This window comes from Eublepharis macularius, chromosome 4 (assembly GCF_028583425.1).
Source record: "Eublepharis macularius isolate TG4126 chromosome 4, MPM_Emac_v1.0, whole genome shotgun sequence".
Classification (NCBI taxonomy): domain Eukaryota; kingdom Metazoa; phylum Chordata; class Lepidosauria; order Squamata; family Eublepharidae; genus Eublepharis; species Eublepharis macularius.
The window spans coordinates 34,103,448-34,117,842 of NC_072793.1; the positions used below are offsets into that span (position 1 = coordinate 34,103,448).

The following is a 14,395-nucleotide window of genomic DNA, read 5'->3' on the forward strand; positions in this document are numbered from 1 at the left end:
GCTCAGTAATGTGTTATGCAAAGCTTCAAAGAGAAAAAGCAGTGGATGGCATGCTTTGTCTGAGCCTGCTAGTAGGTGAGCAGCGGCCTTTCAATTTCAGAGTTGTTTATCCAATCCCATTCTGTAACCTTGGGTCATATTCTGTGTTGTGCTGTTCTCAGATTATTCACAAGGTACGTCAAAGTGCCTTTAGCTCTCCAAGGTGACAACGTAAAAGTGCACGTTATCCTCTAGCCCTCCCCGCATAGCTTTAGCTTAAAATAATGTCCAATTAGAAAATGACAGCAACTGAATTAATACATAGATTTTCTGCACTACCCTGTAATCTTAACCAACCCACGTATGAAGTGTAACAAAACACACAGCAAAATGAACACTGAAGAGAAGCAGGGAAAGAGAAAAAATATTCACACATGATTAAGTTTTCAAAGCAACAGCAAAACAAATTTTGAGAGACTTACAACCTGAACAAACTCACTTTAAATAAAAAAGACAAGAACACATTTCCCCATAAAACCGACAGATTACATCCATTATATTGCTGTTTTAATAATATATCTGCCTTAAGTCTTGCCACTGCACCTTAGATAGTTGCTTAAAAAGACATTCTACTAGTTTTATATGCAGTTCTGAAATCCATTAAAGGAAAGTTGATTCCAAGGAGGAGCTCTGTTACCACTCAATGTAAGAAAGCCAAGCCCAACAGAAAGCCCTATCCTGGCAAAAGCAGCAAGATCAAATGGGCTGGACACTAATTTTGCAACAGATACTGGGTTGGATCCAATGCAAAAAAATTTCTGCTCACGGATTCAGATTCTTCCTTTCTGTGACAAACACCCAAATAACTGCTCCTGGAGGTTCTCTTCTCCTATGAATAGCACGGGCAGTGGCAGGGAATCCTGCTCCACTAATAGAAATTCCTTCTGTCAGTAGAGGCTTTGCACGGTATCCAACCCTCAAAAGGCTGTGTTGGGTAGAATGTGTGTGTGTGTGTGTGGGGGGGGGGGGCTTTCCTCATTTACTGACCAAGCCTGTGCATGCTTACGCAGAAGTAAGTCCTAGTGAGTTCAATGAGGTTTACTCCTAAATAAGGATGCATAGGCTTGCAGCCTCACAGAAATAAAGCCAGTAAGATTAAATCCCACTCCCTAAACAGGAACTGGATGTGAAGAAAACCATCCAGACCACTTCTGTATTGCTTCAATCCTTCTCTCCCTTGCTGTTGGTCCTAACCCTGACAAATACAGATCCTACTCTGTTCTGGCCATATATTAAAGCCCTTTTTGCTTCTGAGTCTCTATTCTTTGAATGAAGTAGTATAATAAATGAACAGAACTTTTTTTTTTAACCCTCTAACACATGGACAGTTTTGATCACTGTACGACTCAGAACCAACCAGCAGCACAAGCCTGAAACTGCTTAAGAACAACGTGGGCATCACATTTGGGACGTCACCCACACTATAGGAAATCCCCCTAATTTCTAAAAAGAACATTCGGTTAACAACAGTGCAAGCAGCTTCAAAGCCAAAATTATAAAACCATAGTGTGGTTACTTCTGCAATACTTTGAATTTACAATAAAACCACTGTGAGCCTGTCCCAAAGTACTGCTTATGCTGAAAATCATCTGGGAAGACTTATACTGTAAACAAGACCCTCTGCATTGAAGGAGTCCTTGAGTTTAGGCTTATATACATGGAGGCGGAAAAGAAGTTGTACTATACATTCTCACACACATTAACTGGAGAACCTTTGAGCTCTCGAGGCATTTTCCAGAACTGTAGTCATCCTGTTTGTCCTTTAATAGGATTAAAATGTACTTAAATGTGCTTGAACAGAAAGAAAATATGTTGATCAAAGTTGAAAAACTCCTTCAACTCAATGATAACTGGAGAAAACAAATGTCTGCCTCTCAAGGGCCTCTTCTATGTTTTGAATACTGCACAGTCTAGGCAAGCAGAGTTCTCACCACCACAAACTCTTCCATTCATCAATTTGAAATAAACAGTTTGCTTGGCACCGCTCTTAACAATCATCAAAGTGGATTAGAATGATCGGTCCACTTAAAGCCTACCCGTTTGTCCCAGCATGCCAACTGGCAAAGCTGGTGCAACGCTGCTGCAGTTCTAGCATTCCACTATTATCATCACTGTTGGTATACACATGTTGTAGTGCAATGTCAGAATGACACCGCTGATGTACAGGTTAACCAACATTCTGCCTAGTCATACACTTAAGAATGAATTATTTTTTTCTCCACTTCCTGTACTGCAGTACTTGGGAGTATTCTCCAGATTCTGTGGCTGATATCACAGAGTACTAAAGATTTCTATGACAATGAAGCCTCTGGCAGTGGCTGAGCTGGACTGATGTTACAGAATGCTTAGTAATATTTTAACTGCTGAGATAATGAAATTGCTTACTTATGGTCTGCCCCATACTGAATGCTCAAATATGGTAACAATTTGAAGTGAAACATTCATTCAACACAGAATAAAATTTAATCTGAACTTGGAACAATAAATTACGCAAACAGTCCAGCTTCAGAAAGATCCATTTGGCCCTTAACACAGGAGCCAACAACAGGAGAACCAGTATGGGCAAGTGGGAAGACAAGAGGTAGTATTGCCTGAAACAAAAAAAAAGAGAATGCACAAGCAAGCTGCATTTCTTCTTTCTATGCTTCAAAGTAGTCCACAGCTGCAATTTGCATCTGGAATCCTCACATCTCCCCTTGTGAAAGCATGTGTGAGTCATGGATCTCTTTTAGGCTTTTCCTGTTAATCATCAAGCCACTCTCATGAGGAAACTGAAAACCTAGGGGGCAACAAGCCCAGAACAAAGGGGCTGAAGGAAGATCTGTAGACAAAACCCCAGTATCTGGTGGAAGTGTATAGCTAAAGAAACCAAGAAGAAAGCAGGGGGTGGGAAAACTCCTTGAAGGGGCTACAAACTTGTCAGGTGAAATGGAGTGGCCCTGGCAAGGAACTTTGAAAGCTGAAGAACTGTTTAGTAGATCCAGACCCCCACACTGGCCTTTGTCCCTTTTATGCAATTCTACAGAGGAAGAATATTTCGCCATGTAGAGCTTTGTCACAGCAGCACTATCATGGGGAAAATCACCCATAATAAAAGCATTTTATGGAAATTTTAAGGATTTCTAGGTTTGGACCCTGAATTCTCTAAAGGGAGCACTAGTGGCCCAAGGGAGACAGGGCTTAATGTTACTTGTTACAGGGCTTAATGTTACCGTGCAATCATAAGAAGTATTACACCAGTCTAAGGACATTGATTTCAATGGCCTTAGACTAGAATAACTCTGTATAAAATTGCACGTTTAATGTCAAAGCTACTGCAGAGGAAAGAGGCTGTGCAAATCTTGCACTAGGTCATTCTACTCAGCAGGGTTTGTCAGACAAGTATGATCGGTGGCAGCAGCAGCTTTACTTAATCTTGCCTCCATCACTATACAACTACAACATTTCTACCTCTGAGCAGCAGAGGGAAGCAGGCAGGTAAGGTCCTGCCATCTTCAGTAGCCCACAGAGGGCAGCTTTTTTGAGTCAGAGTGGCAAAGATTATTGGTCTTGATGTTAACAGAATGATAAAGTAGCACTAACTTTCTATTACGTGGCTTTGTGAAGACTCTGGACAGTAAAATTGAGCCTGCCAGAGCTTGGGTATTTAGAAGAATTTTTACAGGATCTTAATCTATCGTCATTTGGTACAAAACTATAGTACTTTCACTGTCTTGTGGTTTTACAAATAACTAGAAATTCAGATGATCCATGAGAGTTAAATTTTGCTATGGATAAGAATTAGATGAATGATTCCCAAACGTGAAGGAAACCTGCTAAGCGGACTGCAGGAATCTCATGGGTGGAACGGCAACATTCTAGAAGGTGCTGGAAACAGCAAAACACAAGGGGGTAGGTAGTTTCACTTCCAAGCCAGAGACTACCATCTAAAGAAGAGTCCCAAAGAGATACAAAATTCTATAGCCTTACTGATAAAATGTTGAGAGCCACTGCATTAGGAAGGTGAAATTGCACAAACCCAAGATCTCAGTGTTAGCACAGCTGTATATAGTGATCTCTTACCATGTAACCGATTCACAAAAGTACTTTTTTCTAGATTAACTCTTCAGCATCAGAAGTACAGTTGCGTAAGATACAGTTATGTATGACACGGATGCCTCCATGCGTCTGCCAGCATATTTCAACCTTGAATGCAATACACCATCTGAGACAGATCTTATTAGTCTACACTTGATCGTTTCAGTTTATCTGCAAACTGAAGGTAAGAGGTACTCGCCAGTTAGGCAGGATTAAAACCTAGTGTTCCACAAATGGAGAGGGAGTACATTCTATTTTCTACCACCACTTTGGAATCACTTAGCATCATGCTATGTTATTGCTGATGAAATTACCTAAGCTGCCATAAAATGAATCTTATTTGTAGATGGTTTCAAAAAAATTGAAGCTCTGCTGCAACCATTAGGTAAGGAAAGTTTCCCCAAGATGATAAAAGGGCTTTGCACATACTAGTGGTACAAAAAGAAATCTGGTTTCTTCTAAGTAGCTTGAGAATACTTGTTCCTAGAGAATTTGTAGAGAAAGTCAAATCTCAGTAAGCCATCAAGGTCACTCCCAATTTCCCTCTCATGAGACAATCAAGAGGCCACCACTAGTATCATTCAGAACTATTTTAAATAGACTCCAATGCTTGATGCATCTTAATTCGGCCTCCAAAAAGAGGCTGTTTGATCAGTGAAACTCTTAGTTACTCTGGTCTCAATGGCAACAGTCCACTAACACTCTTATAAGATTTCCAAAAGGGTATACTATCAACTTCATGGCACTGATGTTCCATGCACATTTCCGTTCACCTTTCTATTTAAGGAAACCAGACAGGAGAAGTGAGAAAGGGGGGAAAAATCTAATCATCAACAGTGATGTTGCGGAAGAGGTAAGCCATAGACTCCCCATTGTGGATTCGACGGATAGCTTCGGAGAGGATCAAGCTGATATCTACAGTCTTTATCTTGGGACACTGCAATTTCTGCACTTCATGAGGAACTGTATTGGTGACCACCACCTATTGAGATACAGGAAAGGAAAAACATTAGAAACATGACTGAAACAGCTGTTCAGATTTAATACGTGAAGGACTGAATCTGCTTTTAAATAATAATAATAAAACCACAGGTTTTCCATGGTCCCCAGATGCTATCAGACTCTATCTGTCCGGATTGCTCAGGGATTGATTAGCCCCAAGGTTTGGGATGAGACACACACACAAAAAACCCTGCAAGAGCTAGAACAAAAACTAAAAGTGACAGTCTAGTAATGACAGCTGCAAGGAGATCAGTTCAGTGATACCCTGTAAAGCACTTCTCTGTGTAGGCTAACGAACCTCTGTGGCCATAACTGCCAAGAGAAAGAACCATTTTCATAAAAACAGCCTCATAAAAGAAAAAAAAATATAGTGATGGTAGCTACGCAGAATTTCATTTCATCTATACAACTGACCATGGTAGTAATCCCAAGGCAGAACTCTGCTATGTAAAAGCAGTGTTTGTGGCACTCAGACTTTGAGCCTTTAAGGCCCGAAGACAGATGCACCACAAGCTGCGACACATGTCACAGTCCTACTTAGCAAAATACAGCTGAAGTCATGGCAGCTGCCAGTGCCCACTCCACCTCTTTGTCTCACTACACCACCACCACCTCTCCCCAGGATAGGGAGACAGAGATGACTATTAAGGCCAAAAGAGTGAAAGTGTCAAGAAAGTGGCATGATGCAATGCTACATTTTTAGTTTTGCTAGATAGGCAGCTGGGGGAGGAAAAGATACCTCAGGAAATCATAGCGATGGTATATATGGCAAGGAAAACAAACTTGAGTGTAAGTGGCAATTTGGTCTCAAATCTAAATAGAAGTATTACAACTTGAATTAACGAAGCCTGTGCTGCAATCGTCTGCTGCAGAAAGGACAAAGAAATGGATGCTGGTAGGAATCAGTCAATGCTGTTTCTGTTTACATAATGGAATACAAGTGCCAGCTTTGTACTTGTGAAGAATCTGGCCTGCCTTGGCCAGAGTCGGAATAGTTTATGGGTAAGCACTGCTAAAGAGTAAGAGAATTTCCACAGAGATATGATGAGACTTTTTCCCAGCACAGGGGAAAGTGGGAGTCCAGAGTGTCAAGGCTGGAGCATTCCACCCCATTAGCTTATCTTAGCCTAGTTTGTGTTTTCAAAAGAAGCTGGTATGTGATCAGAGCCGTGAGGGGTGGGCATGACACAACTGCAGTGTCATCCTCACATGTCTTTGCAGGGCCCCTGTTGCACCAATATAGATAAAAGCACATGGCAGTAATCAATACTAAGCAACACTAGGCCATGTACTTGTATTCTAGATGAACTTTCAAACTTTGCATGAACCGTCTGTGTGTTTTTTTCTAAGTGTTAGGTAATTCTAGCAGGTGTGCTCTAATCTTTTGACAGTTAATTAAAATAGTGGACTCTATCTAGATTAATGTTCCTCTATCAGAGATTCAACCAATAGTGATCTCTTAACTCTGACATTTCTCAGAGATTTATAGTTTTGTTTTGCAAGTTTGAGTATAATGTCATTTTTTACTAATTGGAAGGTTATACAATAGAAATTATGAATATCCAATGAAGCATCAAACCAATTATCGTTTGTGCTATCGTGTGAAAAGATCTTAGATATTTGCATAGGATAACTTACAAGAAATGCAAATTCAGATAGAATGTCAGAGCTCTGATGGAAGAGATCTCTTGAGAGAATTTAGGTGAGATTTTATCTTTACCTATGCATTTCATAGAAACTTTGATCATGTTAAACTTAGAATTAGGAAATGTTAGCAAACTTATTTCTCATTGCTTTTCTGTGTTCTTTTATAGAATTTATATTAATAACCATTTATATTTTAATTACTTGCTTCATTAAAAAACTAGGGTGTATTTTCAATAAAGTGAAATAAACTCTAGACAGGTGTCTGTGTGTTTGATAAGGAGTTGCAAAGCAATATCGAACCCTATATAAAATAAATGTACTGATAAACAGGTGGTTCAAAGAACTTAGCTGTTTGACAAGTCTGAAAATTAATTGCTGAAAGCTTTCCAAGAGAAAGATACATCTTTCTTTTGGCTAGTGGAAGCTTAGTTCAGACACGGGCAAACGCTCGTTACACCCCGAAAGTCCATGAGATCTCCCCACGCGGCCAGACAATTTGGGATAAACTGGAGAAGTTCAGCTGTGCTTTTGTCTCAAGTCAGGAGTCTGGACTGGATTCTTACCTGTTGGCCACTTTGTCTTGCAACTATGCTTTGAGGTCTGGAGGCTGTGAAGTGGAAAGCTGCAGAAAGCCCCTCCAAGTTGTCCTCCTACTTAGCTGGCAAGAGACTTTGCCAGGTGTGTTAGGTTATTTAGCTGTTTTTGTTTGAGCTATCATTTCTGCACACTCACTAAAAAGTAGCCTTTTATTCACCTTATTAATAAATAATATATATTTTTCACAACTGTGTGGTGTTTCATTGGTTTGTGGCTTCAATCTGAATCAGTGCTTAGGGCAACTTTGGCCCTATGCTACCTTTGTAACTTTTGGGGGTGGGACTGAGCTTTGCTGACTCCATGGTATAGCTCAGTCAAGCTTGAGGCTTAATTGCCCAGCCTCTCAGCCAGGGCTTAGTCCGGGAACAGGTGGCAGCAACTGAGGCTGGGGTCTCAGGTTCCTCTAAGGAGGCTCTCCCTGAACCAGCAACCCTTTGTGTTCCTCCCCAGGTACCTTGACAGTAATTTACACAGAGTTTCTGCCTCTTGAAAGATAGGCTCAAACTTGTCAACACAACACTACTCTTGATATGGAAGTGTCACAGGTATTAGTCTACACTCTAGCAAGACCTGCCTCGTCAATTGAGGACTCTTCAATTAGGCGTGGAGCATCTGCAGACAGGAGCCCATGAGTGGCCATGATAAATATCTTGTAAGCACCACGCTCTTTCAGGATCTCTGCAGCAGCCACGAAGCTTTCCACATCGTCAATGATGTCATCCTGAGAAGCAAAGCAAATCCCAGTTAGACTCTGGAAATCAACCTAGAACTATTCCCCTCCCCACAATCCTTAACTATTTCTGTCCATCAAGAATCACTTCAAGATCCTTCAGTGTCTGTCTAGAGCTATGGATGAAAAATTCTGGCATGCTACCAAAAGATATTATATATTTCTAAGAATTTTATAACTGTCAAGTATTGGGCTGCTTGCCTCATAATATGCCTCTCTAACAAATGAATGTGTGAGTATGTGTGTGTGTGCGCGCGCGCGTGCATGCAAGTGTGCATTTGGGAAAAACTTTTCCAAAGATTTCATTTGAACTGAAAAACAGTGGTGCTTGTATAATAGGTATGTATAACTGTATAACAGACATCTGGGACAGCAGTAATAATTAAGATCTATGACTGTTCAAAGCACAAAACTGTCGTTTGCTGTTGAATACTCGTCTCCCAAGGGTATGTTCAGAATGCAGCTTCCTGTGCTCTTTGCTGCACTGTGTCTGCAGACCAAGCGTGGGATCTGAGAAAACGTCTTACGGAAATGCAGGCACCTTTCCCCTTCTTGTTCTCTGTGGGGCTTCACATCATGCCCTGGCTCCCCATACTAGTTCCGGTCAGCTGAACTAAAAGGAGACCTTCAGAAAATTTATTGTTCCACTACGACTAGCAACTTAAGACTTCCTGGTCAGAACTGACCTACATCCTACATCCACGAATAAATATTAGAGAGGCGGAAAAACTGAGGAAGAGCACATTCACTTTACTGGACTTTGGGTTTCTTACCACAATTATGGCAATTCTACCGCCAACGTCTCCAACTACTGTTATTGGTGGTTTCTCTTTGGCCATCATCACTAAAGAAAAAAAAAGTTAGACCCGTTTACCGCACTGTATATTTACAGGACATGAAGGACACACATTCATGCGGTACTGTAGTCCTCCTATAATGCACATACTGATGCAAACTCATATTGCCTGGCCTAAATGACAGACAGTACAAATAACAGTCTTAATAATACTCTTAGTGACAAAGGGTTACAACGCTTTAAAGTTGAAGGCCGGGCTGTTAACTGCATGGAGAAAAACATCCTGTCCTTTTAACTGAGACTTAATTGGATGTGATTTACCTCCATGCTATGTAATCTTCAGCAGCCCAGTTTCACACATTAAGCCTTTATTATAGGGGCAGAACATTTTCTGTAGGCCTGTGGGCAACCCTATCTAAGGGAATGGTATAAAGTTTTCAAGAATAACTATGTCCCACAAGACACACCACTGATTTTAGTCATCTTTTAAAATACAAGTTCTACAGTCCAACACACCTCAAATTCTCTGAAGATGTCAACACTTCCCAAAGTGACAATGTATATAGAAATCTAAAATGTGATGAGGATTAGCTGGCTTGGCTATCTCAAATTTTAAACAGCTACAAAAGAAGCATAGAGCACCATCGTAGGGATCTAGCATACAGAGCAAGATAAATGATTACATTTTATCAGGGTACGTACATTGTTCTTCCTTCAATCATTTTATTCTCACAGTAGTCCTATGTGGTAGGTTAGGGTGAAAAATCAACTAGCTCAAGGACACCAAGTGAGGTTCATGGTTCTCACTTTTAGTTCAACACTTACACGGATTCCAACTATAAATACATTCAGGAGTAGTTTCCCGCAAACATTATGCACTGGCCCAAAATAATCTATGCACATTGCAATGTTTACTATTGATCTTATTCAATGCTGCACAGTACCTTGTTCACGTAACCTAAGGATTACTTGTGGTCACAACTTTAACTGGCCCCAGGAACGATTCTCCTGATATCAAATGGGCCAAAGAAAAAGAGTGAAACTATTCCTCTTCAGAACGCTATCAAAATAAAATACTGACCATTACAGCATATCTGCATCAACTTTTCAGTTAAAATAGGATCCCAGGGCAGCTCACAAGAATGTAAAAAAATACTAATAACACTAACATTCCATGTAAGCAAAAGGGAGGGATCCTCAGCTAGAGCGGTGTTTAGGCATGGTAGAGGAGTACGAAGCTGCTTCTCACCCTTTTTCATATTTAGCACTGTTTTTCTGGGGCATGCTGATTCATATGAAATTGTAGTTTTGATGAAAACGAACAGGAGCAAAACATTTGTGGTCAACAATTTAAATCCTATGTTTCAGCATAAGTCAAATATCAGTATTACACAGGAAAAATCAATGGCACACTTATAGGATCGGTGAGACCTGTCTTAGCAGTAGTATATGTGAAAAGGATCTAGGGGTCTTAGTAGATCAAATGCTGAACACGAGTCAGCAATGTGATGCTGTAGCTAAAAAGGCAAATGTGATTTTAGGCTGTATCAGCACTAGTGTCCAGATTACATGAGGTGGTGATATTGCTGTACTCTGCTCTGTTTCGACCTTATTTGGAGGACTGTGTTCAGTTTCGGACACTGCAGTTTAAGCAGGATGTTGACAAGCTGGAACGTGTCCAAAGGAGGGTAATGAAGATGGTGATGGATCTGGAGACCAAGTCTTATGGGGAAAGGTTGAAGGAGCTGGGTACTTTTATCCTGGAGAGGAGGCAACGGAGAGATGATATGATAGCCCTCTTCAAGTATTTGAAGGGCTGTCACTTAGATGATGGAGCAGAATTGTTTTCTGTTGCACCAATGGGATGGACCAGAAATAACAGGTTAAAATTAAAGCAAAAGAGTTTTCTGCTAAATGTCAGGAAGAACTTCCTGACAGTTAGAGCGGTTCCTCAGTGGAACAGGGCTTCCTCAGGAGGTGGCGGGTTCTCCTTCCTTGGAAGTATTTAGAAGAGGCTAGATGGCCATCTGACAGCTATGATGATTCTCACTTAATATGAATGTACACAGATCAAGAGAGGGAGTGCACGAAGGGATGAGCTGGTGCTTGGCTCTCATGGCCCTTTCTTATATGCTCAGGGTAATGTTGATCGCCACTTTGGATCAGGAAGGAATTTTCCTCCAGGCCAGATTGACCAGGGATCCTGGAGGTTTTCTGCCTTCCTCTGAGCACAGAGCAGGAGTCACTGAGGGAGGTGGGGGGGATAGCTGTGAATTTCCTGTGTTCTGCAGGGGCCTGGACTAGATGATCATTGAGGTCTCGTCCAGCTCTGTTTCTATGTTCTATGTTTCTATTAACTGATTTTTTTTGTTAAGGGAATGCAGACACAAGAACACAGACCTTGCCAATTTTTTTTAGCAAAATGCTTTTTTATTGGAACAATCACCTCTGAAGAGAAATCAGCAAGTCACATTTCACCTAACATTTTGCAAACTTGAAAAAGAGTCACTAATATCAAACTGAATAAATTCCAAAGTCAACACAGCTCATTTCTCTCCCAGACCATATCAAAACAGCAAGGTGCCGACTGACTCTAGGTGGAAAGTCCAGGAACATGGATCACTTCTGAATGGAGTGAATTTAGTAACATTGCTATATTTACATTAGTTGAGAGATTGTGAAATACTACAGAGAGATTCCCTTTTTACAGAGTGGTTGCAAAGTTACAAACAAAAGATCTGCATTCACAAGCGTTAATTTCAATGTATCATACAAGGGAGTGACCAGTGAAGTTTTGCCTCTATTTCCATGGTGCTGAAATGTACTTCTTATGCTTAAGTGTGGTTGCAAAGTTACAAACAAAAGGTCTGCATTCACAAGCGTTAATTTGAATATATCATACAAGGGAGTGACCAGTGAAGTTTTGCCTCTATTTCCATGGTGCTGAAATGTACTTCTTATGCTTAAGTGTGGTTGCAAAGTTACAAACAAAAGGTCTGCATTTGCAAGAGGTAATTCGAGTGTATCATACAAGGAAGTGACCAGTGAAGTTTTGCCTCTATTGCCACAGTGCTGAAATGTTTTCTTAAGCATGCACGTGCTTGTAATTAAAGAAAAAAAATCTAGAAAACTTTGATAAGGCCTGGCTTGATAAAATCTAGAAACCCCCATGAGAATGGAAGAATCACTTAGTCTGAATTAATTTTTTTATACACAGTTTTTGCAATTCATGAGTTCACCTGCATTTTCAGCAGTGGAAACATTCAAAATAAAATAAATGAAACAGAAAAAAACTGCAACTTACGTGGCAGCTCCAAGCCAGTGTGCACTGTTGTATTTTTTACTGTTGGGGGAGAATGACGTCCATCATCCATGTCTTGTTCTGTGCACTGAGCCTCGCCATGGATGACAGCTAGTCCTAACCGCAGCCGTTCAGCATAAGACTGGGCCCTGCACAAACCCAAGAGCAGATCAAGGGGATGCGGGGCCTTATCATCTTTATTCAAACAGATTACAGATAAGGAGAGGAGTTTCTGGATTTCTAAGCATTTCAACAAATGGTTGATAATTTCTCTTTCCACTAAAGGTGCTGAATTTTCTTTAAGCAAATGATTCTTCAGTGCACTCTCTGCTTTTGTCACTGTCATATGGAAACCAGATGCTTATTTTGAAAGTGTATCAAAACAAATAAATATAGAAAATACATCACTTAATAATCCCTTTTCACTATTTTTAGGTTTATATTTAATTGCAATATCTAAGAAAAATATGTTACTGTCAACACCACCTCTCTCAACCCACCTCCATCCATCTGTCCCTCTGTGATGATGTGAAAACATCTATCAGCATATAAAACAGAAAAGGGGAGTAAAGAGAATAGTTTCTAAGTGTTTAATTCCAGATGGTGTCTCTCTTGCACCCAAAAAAGAGAGACGTATGGCACCTGTGTTTGTTCACAGGATCTCACTTTTCACTGGCGTGAACCACCTCCTCTTATACCAGCTCTCCAACTTATCACAAATCACTCATTTATACATTCTAATGCTAACAGAGACTCAACCCTCGTTGTCTATCCAAGATATACCAATTTTTATACACGCTGCATTAACTACATTATGTAAGACTAAAGTATAGCTACCTCTTAGCTGCATCAGGAGACTTAGCTACAATTACTGCATTTCTGTAATCAGGAATCTAGATTTAAAAGAAAAGTTATCACATGTTAAACTGTTATTGTTTTGGCACTGATTAATTTATTGAATAAGTCACTGCTCTGCACAGAACCCTCATGGTATAGTAAAGACAGCTGTTGTTGTTAAAGTAGACATTTCTCTCCTTGCTGAATCCATTGCTGCAGGGTAGCCTATTTAAGTATCTGGCTGCTTACAGCAGAAGTCTTCTTATTCTGTGTGAACCACATGCTGCATAGGTGCAGTAGAGAAAAGGATTGTGTTGAGTCCCCTTTGGGGAAATTGTTGTTTGGAAAGAAAATATTACAAGACTGTACAAAGTACCAGGCATTTTATTTCTCTTCAGGACTCATCTCATACCTAAAAAGCCCCTTATTTCCCCTTAGCTCTCACTACACATTTCAGAGTACATCAAAATCATATTAAAAGTCAAACCGAAGCGGATGTAGGAGTTGCATGGCAGAATAAACTGATAGTATTTAGGGATACTTTTCTGACTAAGTGTAGTCACGCAAAAATTAAAGGCCAGAATTAGTCTAGCTATCAGCAAATGTAGCCCAAATGTATAGTATTAATGGATCAAAAAAACTTCACCTCTTCCTGTATATACTGAAGCAAGAAAGGTGATGCCCTCAGATTATCAACAGGAAAGCTGAAGAAACCCTGGATTTCTTTTTGATGAAGATCCATAGTGATGATGTGTGATAAACCTAAAACAAGTTGGGGAAAGTAAGATCTTAATCACATAAAAGAACCCAAGTCCCTCTCCCAGCACTGTGGGTTGAAACCTCTCATAAAATGGCTGCCGTTAATTGCTGACCGATACCTCATCTCTTAGGTTGGGATAATCCATCTGGATTCTTTCTACACAGTCTTGTATTGTTACAGATCCTGCTGAACTTGAGCCATACAGCATGTTGTTTCATGGTGGACTTTTGATTTTCACTAAATATTTTCCTCATTTGTGAACTGCAGTAGTTTAAACTTGTCTCAAATAAATTGCTTTTGCCAGGGCTTTTTTTCTGGGAAAAGAGGTGGTGGAACTCAGTGGGTTGCCCTCAGAGAAAATGGTCACATGGCTGGTGGGCCCGCCCCCTGATCTCCAGACAGAGGAGAGTTTAGATTGCCCTCCACGCCACCAGCGGCACGGAGGGCAATCTCAACTCCCCTCTGTCTGGAGATCAGGGGGCGGGGCCACCAGCCATGTGACTACTTTCAAGAGGTTCTGGAACTCCATTCACCGCGTTCCAGCTGAAAAAAAGCCCTGGCTTTTGCCAATGTTTTTATGCAATATTTAAGCAAGATTTTTTTTTAAGA

At 40.5% G+C, this 14,395-nt stretch overlaps 1 protein-coding gene across 2 annotated transcripts in view; it reads right to left on the bottom strand.

Moving 5' to 3' along the window:
• Positions 1 to 3,275: 3,275 nt before the first annotated feature.
• PRPSAP1 (phosphoribosyl pyrophosphate synthetase associated protein 1) overlaps positions 3,276 to 14,395 on the bottom strand; it is a 29,072-nt gene continuing 17,952 nt past the window's right edge. For both annotated transcript variants that reach the window (XM_054978461.1, XM_054978460.1), the window contains 6 exons: positions 13,673 to 13,788; positions 13,027 to 13,082; positions 12,193 to 12,338; positions 8,866 to 8,936; positions 7,937 to 8,083; positions 3,276 to 5,098 (listed from right to left, as the gene is read on the bottom strand). In XM_054978461.1, the coding sequence (XP_054834436.1) occupies positions 4,940 to 5,098; positions 7,937 to 8,083; positions 8,866 to 8,936; positions 12,193 to 12,338; positions 13,027 to 13,082; positions 13,673 to 13,788 (695 nt within the window). In that variant the 3' untranslated portion in view covers positions 3,276 to 4,939. The remainder of the gene's footprint in view (positions 5,099 to 7,936; positions 8,084 to 8,865; positions 8,937 to 12,192; positions 12,339 to 13,026; positions 13,083 to 13,672; positions 13,789 to 14,395) is intronic.